Raw genomic sequence first — 12,473 nt, 5'->3', positions numbered from 1 at the left:
TAATATTAATAATATATATAAAACTAACTATTTTAGCATATTCTTATTTAAGGCTATAGGCATTACTAATTAGAAATTTATTACTAATTTTATATTTAGTTTAATTAACTTAAAAAAAGAAGACAGCTTTCTATAGCTTTATAAAAAACTAGAGGCCCTTTATTAAGAGATCCTAGCGCTAGCGCTATTTATAGTAATTATAAATAAAGAGAAGGCGCTTAAAAACGCCCTTACTATAGTCTTTTTAAGTACTTAGCAGTAACTATATATCTATTATATTAACATAAACATTTAATTATAAATTTAAATATAATAAAAAAGCCTTAACAGTAACTATAGTAATAATAAAAATAAAGATAATAATAATAATGCCTTAAACAGCAGCCTTAATAATAACCTTAATAATAACCTTGCTGCCTGCGCTGCTTATGCTATAGTAATATAATAAAAAGCTAAAGCTGCTATATACTTATAACCTCTAGCAGGACTATAGCTTAAGAAAGAGTTAATATATAAGGGCATGTTTTTTAAGTAAAAGCATATTATTTTTATTAAGGATAAGAGAGCGTTTTATTTAGCATAGGCTATAATAAAAAGCACTTATGCTATTATATAAAATCACCTTTTATAATATATTTTTAAGGAATATATACTATAGCAAGAGCAGTAGGCTTATTACTTTATTAAACACTATTATAACTTTAGCTAAAGAGTTAACAGCCTTATTAAAACAGCATATAAGGATATTAAGTCCTTTTTTTTATTTAGTACTAGCAATCTTCTATATCTTTATAATATAATCCTTTAAATAATAAAAAAGAAAAAGCAAAACTACTATAATAATATAGCTAAAATGCAGATACAGCAGCAGCAGTAATTTATTTAATAAAGCTGGCTTAAAGATATCCCTTTAACAGTTAGCTACTATAGTGTTAATCTTCTAGCTAAGCAGTATTAACTTACCCTTACTGCAATACCTTTAAATAATAACCTTATACCCCTGCCTAAATATATACACTCCTTTATATAATAATATAGTCTTCCTTATAGCTATATTATTTATAAAAAGCTAGAAGATAGTAAGGCCCTTAGTAAAGATAATATTTATCTATAATAATAGCTTATAAAGCCTTTAGTAAAATTTCTACTTATTTCCTATAAGACTTTTACTAAATATATATTTTAGGATCTTAAAGAGCTGCTTTTTTATATATGCAATCTTAATATAGTTTAAAGTCTCTGCAGCTAACCCTAACTTTTAAATAACAGTAAGATGCCTATGCTAGTAACCCTTAAAGTAAAGGAAGATAAGGAGGATAAAGCTGCGCCAGCATTATTACTAGCAGCCTTATTATAAACTAAGGCATGCCAGCAGCCTTATTAAAGAGCTTTAACATACTAGCTTAACCCTTTAATACAGCAAGTCTTATCATAGTATAAGATAAAGGGCAGCAGCAGCTTGCCTTTATTATCAGCCCAGGCTTAAGGATATAGGCAAGGATATAGTTGCAGCAGCAGCAGCAGTAGCAGTAGGGCTTCCTTATAGTTATTTATAAGTTCTAAATCGCAGCCAGCTATATAAAGATTATAAGTAATATAAAGATAACTTAAAGCTATTACTACTGCCGCCCTAGATAATAATAACAGTAATAACAGTAATGCTATTAAAAAGGTTATTATTATCCTATCCACCTAGCTAGTATTAGTAATTTAGGAGGATTAAAATAAACTAGCCTAATTATAAATATATACACATTTAATAGGAAAATAAAGAAAACGCTATTTTTAAATAAATTAGCCTGCCTTAATTACCTAGTCTTAACCCTTATGCCCTTCTCCTAATAATATCTCCTTAATAGTAATAACCGCCAGTATGCCACACTATATTTTAGTATAGGTGTATAAATAATTATACTTAAGGGGTTGGCCTAGCTAATAGCATAGACTATTACTATTTAAATAAGGATTTTTAACTATTTAAATAGGACTACTTATTATTATTAGTCCTTAGCCTAGGCTTAGCTAAGCACTTAATTTTAACCTAAGCAGCCTAACCTTTTTCCTTTAATATATAATAATATTACTAATTTAATATTTTTTAATATATTTTTTTATATTTTTTATTATGCCTCTAGTACTTAAGGCTACTAGATTTATAATTTTATAAAAATAGTATTAGTTATTATAAAAAAAATAAAATAAAAATTTAACTTAGACCTAAGCCTAGCTTAAGCATTAGGCTATAATTAAATTTAAGTATAAACTATTATAGTTAATAATTTCTAAGTTATTAAGTAGCTAATATAAGCACCTTAATAATAATTTAAAGCTATAAAATATTAAAAAGGCTTAATAAAGTAACTTCCTTATATTAAAAAAAGCTTTTAATAAAGCTTTACTTTAATTAAATAGAAAAGGTGCTTTTATAACTAGGGATATTATTAAATTAATTATAATTAAGCTTTAAATCTATTTTAATAACTATACTAGCTAGCTAGTGCTGCTTTTTTTAACTAGCTAGCTAAATAGCTTTAAGTTATAGTATTTCTTTTAATACTATTATTAATATAGTAAGGCTTATACTGCCTTATAGGTTAACTATTTAAAAGACTTTTAAGCCTTTTAAGTTATTATTAATAAATATAAATTTAATAATATTTATAATATTAATAAAACTAGCCTTTTTTAGTATTCTTTACTTAGTATTATATTAATAATAAAGGCCTAATTTAGCAGTAAGAGTAGTAAGTTATAAATTATAATCCTGCCTTATAGTAATACTAGCAGCTTTTACTAACTTAATTTTTAAATTATAAGGTTTATAGCTAATTTATATATATTTAATAAGAATAATATATAAATTTCTATACACCTTTTATATTATTAAAGTAATAAGATAGTATAAATAACTAGTAAAATATTTATTAAGTAGTTATAATAGTTTAATAACTAGATAGCTAGCTAAAAGATGCTTTTACTATTAAATAACTTTAGTGCTTATATTAAGGCTGCTAAAAAAGCTGCTATAAAAGACCTTTTTTACTATATATATATTATATTTTTATTAATAAATATAACCTCTTTATATTAGCTAATAAATTAAAGTATTATTAATAATTTAAAGGTTTATTATAAAAAGTATTAGCTAGAGTTTATTACTAATACCTTCTTTTATAATTATAATTTAATAAAGAAAGTAACCTTATTATAGGCTATAGGCTAGCTAGTTAATATATAGTCTAGTAGTATTAAGCAGGATATAATTAATAGCTGCTAAATTAAATTATAGCTATTTAGCAGCTTTAATAAACCTGCTAAAAGGCCTGCTAATTAAAATAAATCTTATAAGGCTATTTATAAACTTTTAGCCTAAATATATATTTAAAAGCTAATATAAATTAACTATATTATAAACTTTAATAAAGCTACCTTAAATAATCTTATTAACCTAGTTAAAAAGCATATATTTAATATTAATAATAATAATTTAAATTAAATAATAGTAAAATTTTTATTAGCTTTAGTAAATAATAATAAAAATAACTTAAATTAACTCCTTTTATTTATTATTTTTATAGTAAAAGCATTTAATGCATTTATTAAGCTTATTAACTTTTAAGAATAGTAGGAAATATTAAATTTCTTACTTTTTTAATTACTTTACTAGTAGTATTATGCATTTCTTTACTAAATGTATATTAACTAGGTTAATATAAAATAATAATAAATTATTAACTAGTACCTTCTTACTACACTAGGCGCATATTAATATAAGATTTTAACCTATTTTTAGTTATGCAGTACCTAATCCCTATAAAACCTGGTTCTTATAATACTCTAACTATAATAATAGGGTAGGGGCTGCTGTTATGCATTGTTATAGCCAAGGTTTACTGTACTTATACAGCTATAAAGCTGCCAATGAGCGTTTCCCCTTGCATTACCTTATCACTGACGCAATGGATCTTATCAACGGGGACATGAAGCCTGTTCGACAGCGGAGCTAAGCACTTTTCTCGATAGCAAAGTATAGATGACTCGTGGACTCGTCAGTACATTATCATCCTGAACAAGTGGAAGATATAGATTGAGCCAACATGTGCTTCCATCATCAGGAACATTGTAAGTCATGTCATGTCGTGTCTTTGCATTTAGGTAGGGACTCAAGCTTGGAGGACTGACGTCGCTCCGGCTCGTCGCGACTTCTCCCGAGTCACGTGCACCTCTCCTCCCACTTTTGCAACATACCTAGGTAGGTAGTAGCTCCCCTCTGTAACTCCAGCGGGCGAAGCCACTGAAGAATCAGCGGTGTCCCGCCTGGAAATACAGTGAGAAATAGCAACTGCAGACACAGTACCACTTACCACTTACCACTCACCACTTCCAAGCGCGGCAGCACCAAAAGACCAAAAGGGCTCCGCAATTTTTTTTTCTGGAGAGGCGGCGGCGGCGCTTTCCAGCTTTGTCCGGCATCACGATTTTCACGCAAAACCTCTCAAAGCGCAAAGCTTGGCTTCCTCTCCTTCTCTCCTCCTCCCCTCGTCCACCAGCCCGCTGCCAATTCGCCGTCCGCCCAATTGAGCACCGCTTCTTCCCGCTCTGCAACAAACCCTCCATACTCAAGATGCTCAGCCAAATCTCTCGGGCCTCTGTAAGTTTTTTTATTCTTTCTCTCCCTTCCCAATCTGTGCTTTTCTTTGTTGCTTTTTTATCGTTCTGGCGTGTCATCGACTTTGTAGCCTCTAGCGAAATCCCGAGAGGAGTTTTTTTTTTCCCCGTTCGTCCACGTCGCCTCGCCCGCTTGTTCCCGCCCCCCGCATGATGATGCGCTGGCTCGACATGATGTGCTTTGTTTGATCAGATGCAGATTCATTGCCTTCATTTTCTCTTGACTCCTCTTGTCTGATTGCTAACCTGCTGTCCGTTGTAGCGCGCTGTTGCCGCTCGCGCCGCCAGAGCAAATGCCGTCCAGGTGAGGGGCTTCATTGCCCCTACCGTCTCCCGACGAGGTACGAAAAACAACATGCGCCTTGTGTTCTCCTGAGTGTTTCTTTTCGAATTCCTGCATCTCCTTCTATCGGTCGATGCGATCATGCATATTCATTTCCGCTTTACGGTGTCGTCGCCTCGTCTTTCGAATCGTCGGACAGTGCAGCCATCGAGTTGGCCTCGAATTTCTACGCCCTTCCAGCTACAGCCGATACCTCCGATCGATACTACCTCAATACATCAGACCACCCCGTTGCAAGCAACACGACATGCATATATCCTCATTTTCGACGATTCGATACAAGGCCATCCGCGCAACAAGTGTTGCGCTATTTGTCACTACACACTTTTACCTCCGACCAAGCTGCACTCCCCTGATGCGCCACAACTCCCAAGACCCAAACCCTCGTCATTGTAACTAACGCCATGCCCTTTTTTTTTTTAGCCGACTTCGTCCAGGAGCTGTACCTCAAGGAGCTCAAGGCCTACAAGACCCCCGCCGTCAAGGAGTCCGATGCCGAGGGCCAGGTCCAGGTCTTCACCATGCCCAAGACCCCCGCCTCCCCCGAGGAGGCCAACCTCGCCGACAGCCTCAAGGCGTACGAGTCCATGGCCGTTGAGATCGAGGGCCAGGACGCCTCTGCCCAGACTTCCGCCGGCGCCGCCCAGCTGCCTGACTGGCTCGAGGCCGAGGAGGAGGAGGAGCCCCACCACTAGAGGACCGAAAACAAAAGAAGAGAAAAGACCGCGCTCCCTGATTTGAAATAAACAAGAGAAGCTTTTGTCAATTTTGGTACGATAGAGGAGGAGAGAACTAGGAGGAGAAGGGTAATGAGAGACATGAAGCAATCAGTGTACGAGTACGCTTTGAGGCCCAAACGGACTTGATATACGCACAGGGGGTGGGAGGATGGAAAGGAAAAAAGATGGCGAGGAGACGAGGCGCCAGGGGAGGCAAGAAGGCTAGTTTGCAGGCATTACCGGACACTCCGCACGTTTTATTCCTGAGCCAGGCTTTTTTATTTTTCGATTGCTGGCCAGACACGCAAGGATGTCGGTTTTCTATTGCCAGGAGAGGGGACAACTCTTGACAAACGTCCTACTGTACAATTTTACAACTTTTTTTTTTTTTGCTCTCAACCAAAACAAGCCCTCGATTTAAGCGTAAGACCGTCGTTTTCTGAATGTCGACATCAGTTGAAAGATGTGCAACCTCCTCAGCTGACGTTGACGATCTGTTCTTTTTGCAAATGGGAGTGGTGATAAATGGCCATTGGAAATTGCAAGTACGAAGCCTCGTAAAATACTGTATTGTATGAAACTGCCTACTACCTAAGGTAGACGCTCCCTCAGCCAACATCTTTGGGGTTCATTTTCACGGTATAGCATCACTAGATACTTCATACTTATGGTCCGAATACCCCCTTCAGTCCAACTTCGTTGCCGTTTCGCAAATATCATACTTGTCAACTAGTAAGATGTCATTTATCAAAATATTAACCATTCATTTGCATGTCATTTTCTCCGTCCTTTGATAACTGGATTCTACGCGTCACCCACTTTGGACAAAGGTGCAAAGGAGTGGTATAGATCCTGCACGAAGTTCAACAAGAACCGAATCAGAGTGATCCTTATATGCTTTTGTTTCTGTCCAATGGTTCGTTTCCGATACATCGTATGAGGTCGTCTCTCTCTCTCTCTCTCTCTCCATTGCCAAAATTATCCTTCTCTCAATTTTGCTCAGTCTGCATCAGACTTGTGCGCATTGAGCGAGCAATCAAAACACCTCTGCATCAAATACAGACTGTCGTCATCAATCATCGTCAACATACCACCTCAGCTCAGCCCGAACGCCAGGATCCTTTCCTGCACATGGCCAGGGTAACAAACACACAAAATGCAAGAAAAATATAAAGACCCAACCAGCCCTTGATGCAGTTCATGTCATGATTTAACCATTCGTATAAACATCGTGGTTGTTTCGGGATATCAACTTTTTCTTCTTCTTCTTCTTCAGGTACAGAGAGACCTGCATTGCCATGACACGAAGAAAGAAACAAATCAGTGGGGGGGAAATAGTTAAAACAAACGCCATGCAGCCGGCCCCTATCACTCTCCATATACCTTAGCCAATAATATCATCCATTATGGGTCAAAATGCGAGCCTCCGACCATTTGCTCGTCGTGTCCAGACTTCAAGACGCCGCTCATCCTGTTGGACTTTCTGGGATCGATATCGTCCAGATTGTCCCAGTCGTCGTCGCCATTGGCGTGAGCGTCATCCATGTCCTCGTCGTCCACTCTTGAGGAGTCGCGCATGTGATCGTCCAGCGCGCTCTCGTCAACGTAGGTGAAGCCGTGGAAGTTGGCTTGTACCGACGGTGAGAGAGGGGTAGACGCCGCGTAGCCTCTAGCCAGCGCGGCCGCCTTCTCATTGAGAGACCCGTTCTGGTCCAGCGCATTGGTGAACTCCGGGTCAAAGTATGACACATCGGTTGCCGACTTCAACTTGGGCTTGAAAGGAGGCGAGATGAGCTTCTTGGCCAGGAGGTTCCAGTCAATGTCGTTGAAAAAGGGATGGCGCTTGAGCTCTTCGGCGTCGTCCGTCGCTCCTAGTCTGTGTTTGGGATTTCTATTAAGCAACCCCTTGACAAAGTTGCGGCCCTCCTGAGAGAGGGTGTCCCGCGGGAACCGAACCTTGCCAAAGGCAATGTTCTTATACATTTGCTGTGTGTCCTCGGCGTAGAAGGGGCTCCAACCGCAGCACATCTCAAACACCAAGACACCGAGCGACCAAAAGTCCACCATCTTGGTGTATCCGGACTCGTCGAGGAGGACCTCAGGCGCGAGATACTCTGTGGTTCCGCAAAAGGTGTTGGTGGTGTCATTCTTTGTCAGGTTCGCCTTGGACAGCCCAAAGTCGCAGAGGGCAATGTGGCCGTTGGCGTCCAGAAGAATGTTCTCGGGCTTGAGATCTCGGTAGACAATGTCGTTCTTGTGAAGATGCTCGATTGCCAGGATGAGCTCGGCAATGTAGAACTTGGCTCGCTTCTCGTCGAAGCGGCCTTCCTTCTGGAGATGCCAAAACAGCTCTCCACCAGACATGTAGTCTGTCACCAGGTACAGCTCTGATGGGGTCTGGAACGAGAATTTGAGGCCGACGATGAAGGGTGAATCAGACGTGGCCGTGCGAACAAGAATGTTGCGCTCGCCTACGGTGTGCGCCACTTCCTTCTTCTGAACAATCACCTTCTTCTGCAGGACCTTCATAGCGTAGATTCGGCCAGTATCCTTCTTCCGGACTTGGTACACTTGACCAAAGGTGCCCTTGCCAATGAGCTTGAGGATCTCAAAGTCACTGGGGCCGAAGTGCTTCCGTTCCGTCTTCTGATAAGTGACCTCGACGTAAACCTCGCCCGTGGGGATGTTGTCGACAGTCGTGTTGGCGTGACCTTGCAGCGCAAACCAACCCTTGACGGGGCCATCCTTCTTTGCCTCGAGGTTGACATGGCCCAGGAACTCGTCCCCGTTCGCGGCGTGATCATAGACTGAGATGTCTACCATCATATCCGAGTCGACAACATCGCTAATCCGGTCAGCGTCACTTCTGTCTTGAGGGGGGGCGGTCATGGGAGACTCACAAGACGGCTTCTGCGTCCCACTTAGGGTTTGAGTACAGAGTCTTGGTGTTTCGATTGCGGAACGTGTTGTAGTCGCTGATGCTGGTGTTGCTGCTCTGGCGGCTGCGCATCGGAATCGCCATGGGCCTACCGGAATCGCTGACTTGACGCTTCATGGGGATAGCGCCAAGGCCAGACGGTGTTCCTACGGCCTGCTCCTCCTCCTCAATCTCATGCGGACCGTCAGAGATGAGCTCACTCCGCTGGAAGACAGCAACGACGTAGGGGTCGCGGCTCTTGCGGATACCCCGCGCCTCGACGATCTTGATGGTCAACCTCCCCTTGGCAGATGATGCTCGGGAGCCAGAGTTCTTGGGGGTCTGGGTGCCGCTGCTCGTCTCTCCGCCCTCGTTGCTGGCTGCATCGGTGCTGACTGTCTCGGTGCTGCCTCCATTAGGAGTCTCCTTGCCATCCGAGGTTGAGGTGACCGTTGAAAGGGCTCTGGTCGGGGTAGGCGGGCCGCTCTTGAAGATGATACGAGTTAGCTGCTTGAGTCCTTGAAGCGAAAACCATTTGGCTAGGGCCGTGGCAGGCCCTGCCGCCTGTTGCGACTGGACAGGTTGGGAGGAAATCATGCGAGCTTCTGCATGTGATTCGGAAGAAGGAATTGGTGCAGCGATCGTCTCTGACAAAGAAAGTGTAGGTGCTCGGGCAGTAGCCTCACGGCGGTCCTGCAGATCTATGGACTTTGTGGATTCGGGTTCTGAGCGACTGGAAGCGCCTGAAGAACTGGCACTGCTAGTCCCCCGATCCGAAAAGATGCCATCTGGACCTGAAGACGTCGTGGAAGAGGAGGAAGGGGAGTGTGAGGTGGCGGGGGGCGGGCAAGAATTTGTCAACCCGTCGAATCGGTCGTGGCTAGCGCGCGGGCGGATAGCCAGGAACCGACTTTCGGTGGGCAGTGACTGTATGCAAGGCTGAGAGCCTCCAGCATGCTCGGGCGACTCCGACTCAGTGGCCAAACAGTCGAGCAACTGCTGGACCTGCGTCGGGCCCGAGGACACGCCTCTCTGTGTTTCTGACATTGAAGAAAAGTCCTCCTGGTTTGCAGCGAGGTCTGGACGAACCTGGTTAAAGTAGCTCGTGATTCCGGGCAGGCGTTTGTCTTGAGGGTCGGGGTGAGGAGTGGCCACGCCAGACCGAGGGGTCTCGAAGCCGATATGGTCCGCGCCCTCCTCCTCCGTCGCAGCGGATCTGGGCTTGTCAGTACCCTGCATGGTCAAGTCAAAGAGACAAAGAACAAAGAGCCAAAAAAACAAATAAAAGAAAAAAAAAAAGGAAAGATAAGAGAATTCCGTCGGGCAGAAATACAATAAACGGCGCGGGGAAACGGTGTTGAAGTGGGAACACTAGCTGATGGCGGCGGCCCAAGGCGCCAAGCACAGAGTGAGTGGAAAATGAGGTCGTGATGTGCACTAAGTCGCTAGGGGGGAGCAACTGATTATAACGGACGAGGAAAACACGGAGACGGCCGGCCAGGCCACCCGGATAGATCCAAGGGCTGAGGAGTCAGAGAGATAGTAGCGGCGCTCCGAGGGCGGATCGGCTGCGCAAACGCCGGGCGCGACAGGCGCGAAGAAAGGGGAATGACGAGATGAAAACTGCTGCGGCACGGCCACTTAGACGAGTGGGGATATCGAAAACTTGGTCAAGGCTGGGCTGGCAATTGACGGCCCTGCAAGATGCATGGATATGGCGGGGTTCTGCAGAGGCGGACGGGAAGGAAATGCCCTCGAGGAACCAGGCGGCAAAGGGTCCAGATGGCCAACGACAGGCTGTTTTCCCTTGCCCCGAGGCGAATTCAGCGCGGCAGGGCCGAGAGCACGACTCTGATGGTGATGCTGTTCTTGAAAGGGGGCCGATCGTTCGCGAGTCAGGCTGAGTGTTGCCCAAGCACAGCGGCCTGGCTGCGTCTGGGTATCTTGTCGATGAACGGGCCGGGGTATGACGAGGATGACGCCGTATCAACAGCCGCAATGGCCAGGGCCCGTCTTGCTTCCCAATGTCTTTGGTTGGCTAGAGAGTTTTCCCTCTCTTCGATTGACATGTGCCAGCGCCATCGGATGGATTGTCCAGAAAGAGGAGTCGTTGATAGTAAGCTGTCATAGACACCCCGCCACAGAGCCACGCTTGATAAGCGACCAAGTGCCTTGCATGCCGTCTGGTGTTTTCCCTCAAAGAAGCCAGGGGATGCCCAGGCAGACCGTCAACTGGTAGATGCGGACTGTGCCGAAGCAATTGTCTCACGCAGCCGAGCAGCGAGGCATTGTTGACCAGCCGTGGACTGAAGTTGCTTCAAAGGCCGGATGCTGGCATTGTGCCAAACCAGGCGCCACTTGAGCGCTAGCATCTCCACCGGTAGTTGTGTTGGAGCCGTTGCCGCTTCCCCTCCGTTGGACCAATGGACAACAAAAGAAGGCGTGTGAAGATGAACGTGGAAGCGAAACTTGGGGGGGAAGATTGAAAGAGGGCCGCGGAAGAGATCCTGTGTCGCGACGCGAGAGAGTCGTCGAGGCGAAGAGCCGCTCCTTGGTCGCTCGCGAGGCTATCGCGGGCAGATCAAGTAGCAGCCGAAGCCATGGATGATGGCGGGGCCAGGCGGCTTCGCGGAACGAGAGGGAGAGAAATTGCAGGGAACGCGGGATAAAAGAGCTAAACAACATAAAGAGGAACACAAAGCAGATACCCACGTACTTTGACATCATTGCTTGAGTTGCCCTCCGCAAAAGGTCGAAGCCACCTCCAGCATGGGCGCTTTCAGGGCCAGACATGGTGACGGACGCGGCGGGGAGGGAGACAATTCGGAAGGATATCGAATAATCCCAAGGCTACAGAAGGCGGCGAAGGCGATCAAGCTACTGGATAAGATGGACGATGGGCGGGGGAATGGACGAGAACGAGGCCCGTCTGTAGTCGGAAATGGCGTCGTGCACGCCAAAGGTCGATTCGGTTCGCGGTGGAGGTCGTTCGACACCGAGCGTGGTTGATGCCGCAGGGAAGGGGGGAAAACAATACCGGATGATGGAAAAGAGCCGCAGCGTAAGAGTTGTGAGAAAGAAGAAGAAGAGACAAAAAAAGAAACCTGAGAAAGAAAAAAAAAAGTAGTTGTTAATGGATGGATGGCTTCTTGGGGCAAAAGTGAGCCCAGACGAAGAAGCTGCTGCTGCTGCAGGGCTTCTGCCTTAGTTTACGTTAGACACCGCCGTGGACGCTGGCAGAAAGTGGCCGCTGGAGCTGTCGCAGGGCCCCGTACAGTGCACAGTGTGTGGGCTGCGGGTGGGCCGGTGCTGGCGGAGGGCTTGCGGCGGCGGCTGTAGGGGCTGTAGGGGCTTGTAGGGGCTGCACCGTCGGCGCCGTAGGCGGTGGAGCGCGCTGTACTCTGGCCCGCTAGCGCTCTGCCAGCTCCCCTAGCGCCCAGTGCGGCGACGGCAGCGGGTGGACTGCCCTGCCCTGCCCATGTGCGTTTTCGTGGCTCAACCCCCCCGCCCATTGACGCTGCCAACCTCATCATCAACAAACGTCTCAGCCACTGACAGCCTGGCCGCCGTCATCCACCCATGCCGGGTTTCCACGCGGCGAGCCGGCCAGTGACAGGACGAGGCTGCCTTGAACCAGGGACCGGCGAATACGATACTAGGTACTCTTTGCTGTACAAGTACAGTACCTAGGTAAGCAAGGACCACAGAGCACAGTGACTCGAGGTGGTGGTGGCCAGGAAGAGCTGGCGATGGCGGCTGATGGAGCGCGATCATAATACTCGAACCTGGCTGAAGCTCCAAAGGTTGACAGGGTCGAGTGAACGGT

General features: G+C 44.7%; 2 protein-coding genes across 2 annotated transcripts; one reads left to right on the top strand and one right to left on the bottom strand.

Annotated features, from left to right (window-relative positions):
* The first annotated feature begins 4,591 nt into the window (after window positions 1-4,591).
* Window positions 4,592-6,097, top strand: TRIREDRAFT_73697 (uncharacterized protein). Its single transcript, XM_006961519.1, has 3 exons — window positions 4,592-4,651; window positions 4,931-5,009; window positions 5,435-6,097. Exons 1-3 carry the CDS (start codon window positions 4,625-4,627, stop codon window positions 5,704-5,706), a joined length of 378 nt encoding a protein of 125 aa, XP_006961581.1. The 5' UTR covers window positions 4,592-4,624; the 3' UTR covers window positions 5,707-6,097.
* A 1,037-nt stretch (window positions 6,098-7,134) lies between these two features.
* TRIREDRAFT_119614 (serine/threonine protein kinase) lies at window positions 7,135-11,657 on the bottom strand (the record flags this gene model as incomplete). The annotated part of the gene is made up of 4 exons (XM_006961118.1): window positions 11,364-11,657; window positions 9,737-9,863; window positions 8,631-9,133; window positions 7,135-8,575 (listed from the first exon to the last, which is right to left on the bottom strand). The coding sequence occupies exons 1-4, from the start codon at window positions 11,438-11,440 to the stop codon at window positions 7,135-7,137; spliced, it is 2,148 nt and encodes a 715-aa protein (XP_006961180.1). The 5' UTR covers window positions 11,441-11,657.
* Between the last annotated feature and the right edge of the window lie 816 nt (window positions 11,658-12,473).

The sequence above is a fragment of the Trichoderma reesei genome, assembly GCF_000167675.1.
Source record: "Trichoderma reesei QM6a unplaced genomic scaffold TRIREscaffold_1, whole genome shotgun sequence".
Lineage (NCBI taxonomy): Eukaryota > Fungi > Ascomycota > Sordariomycetes > Hypocreales > Hypocreaceae > Trichoderma > Trichoderma reesei.
This window is presented reverse-complemented; position numbering and strand designations above follow the sequence as displayed.

Bases quoted from the DNA above. Each gene is read 5' to 3' on its own strand.
- TRIREDRAFT_73697 (XM_006961519.1), top strand. From the start codon at position 4,625: ATGCTCAGCCAAATCTCTCGGGCCTCT. The intron at 4,652-4,930 runs GTAAGTTTTTTT...TGTCCGTTGTAG, and splicing joins GCCAAATCTCTCGGGCCTCT to CGCGCTGTTGCCGCTCGCGC. The intron at 5,010-5,434 runs GTACGAAAAACA...TTTTTTTTTTAG, and splicing joins CCCTACCGTCTCCCGACGAG to CCGACTTCGTCCAGGAGCTG.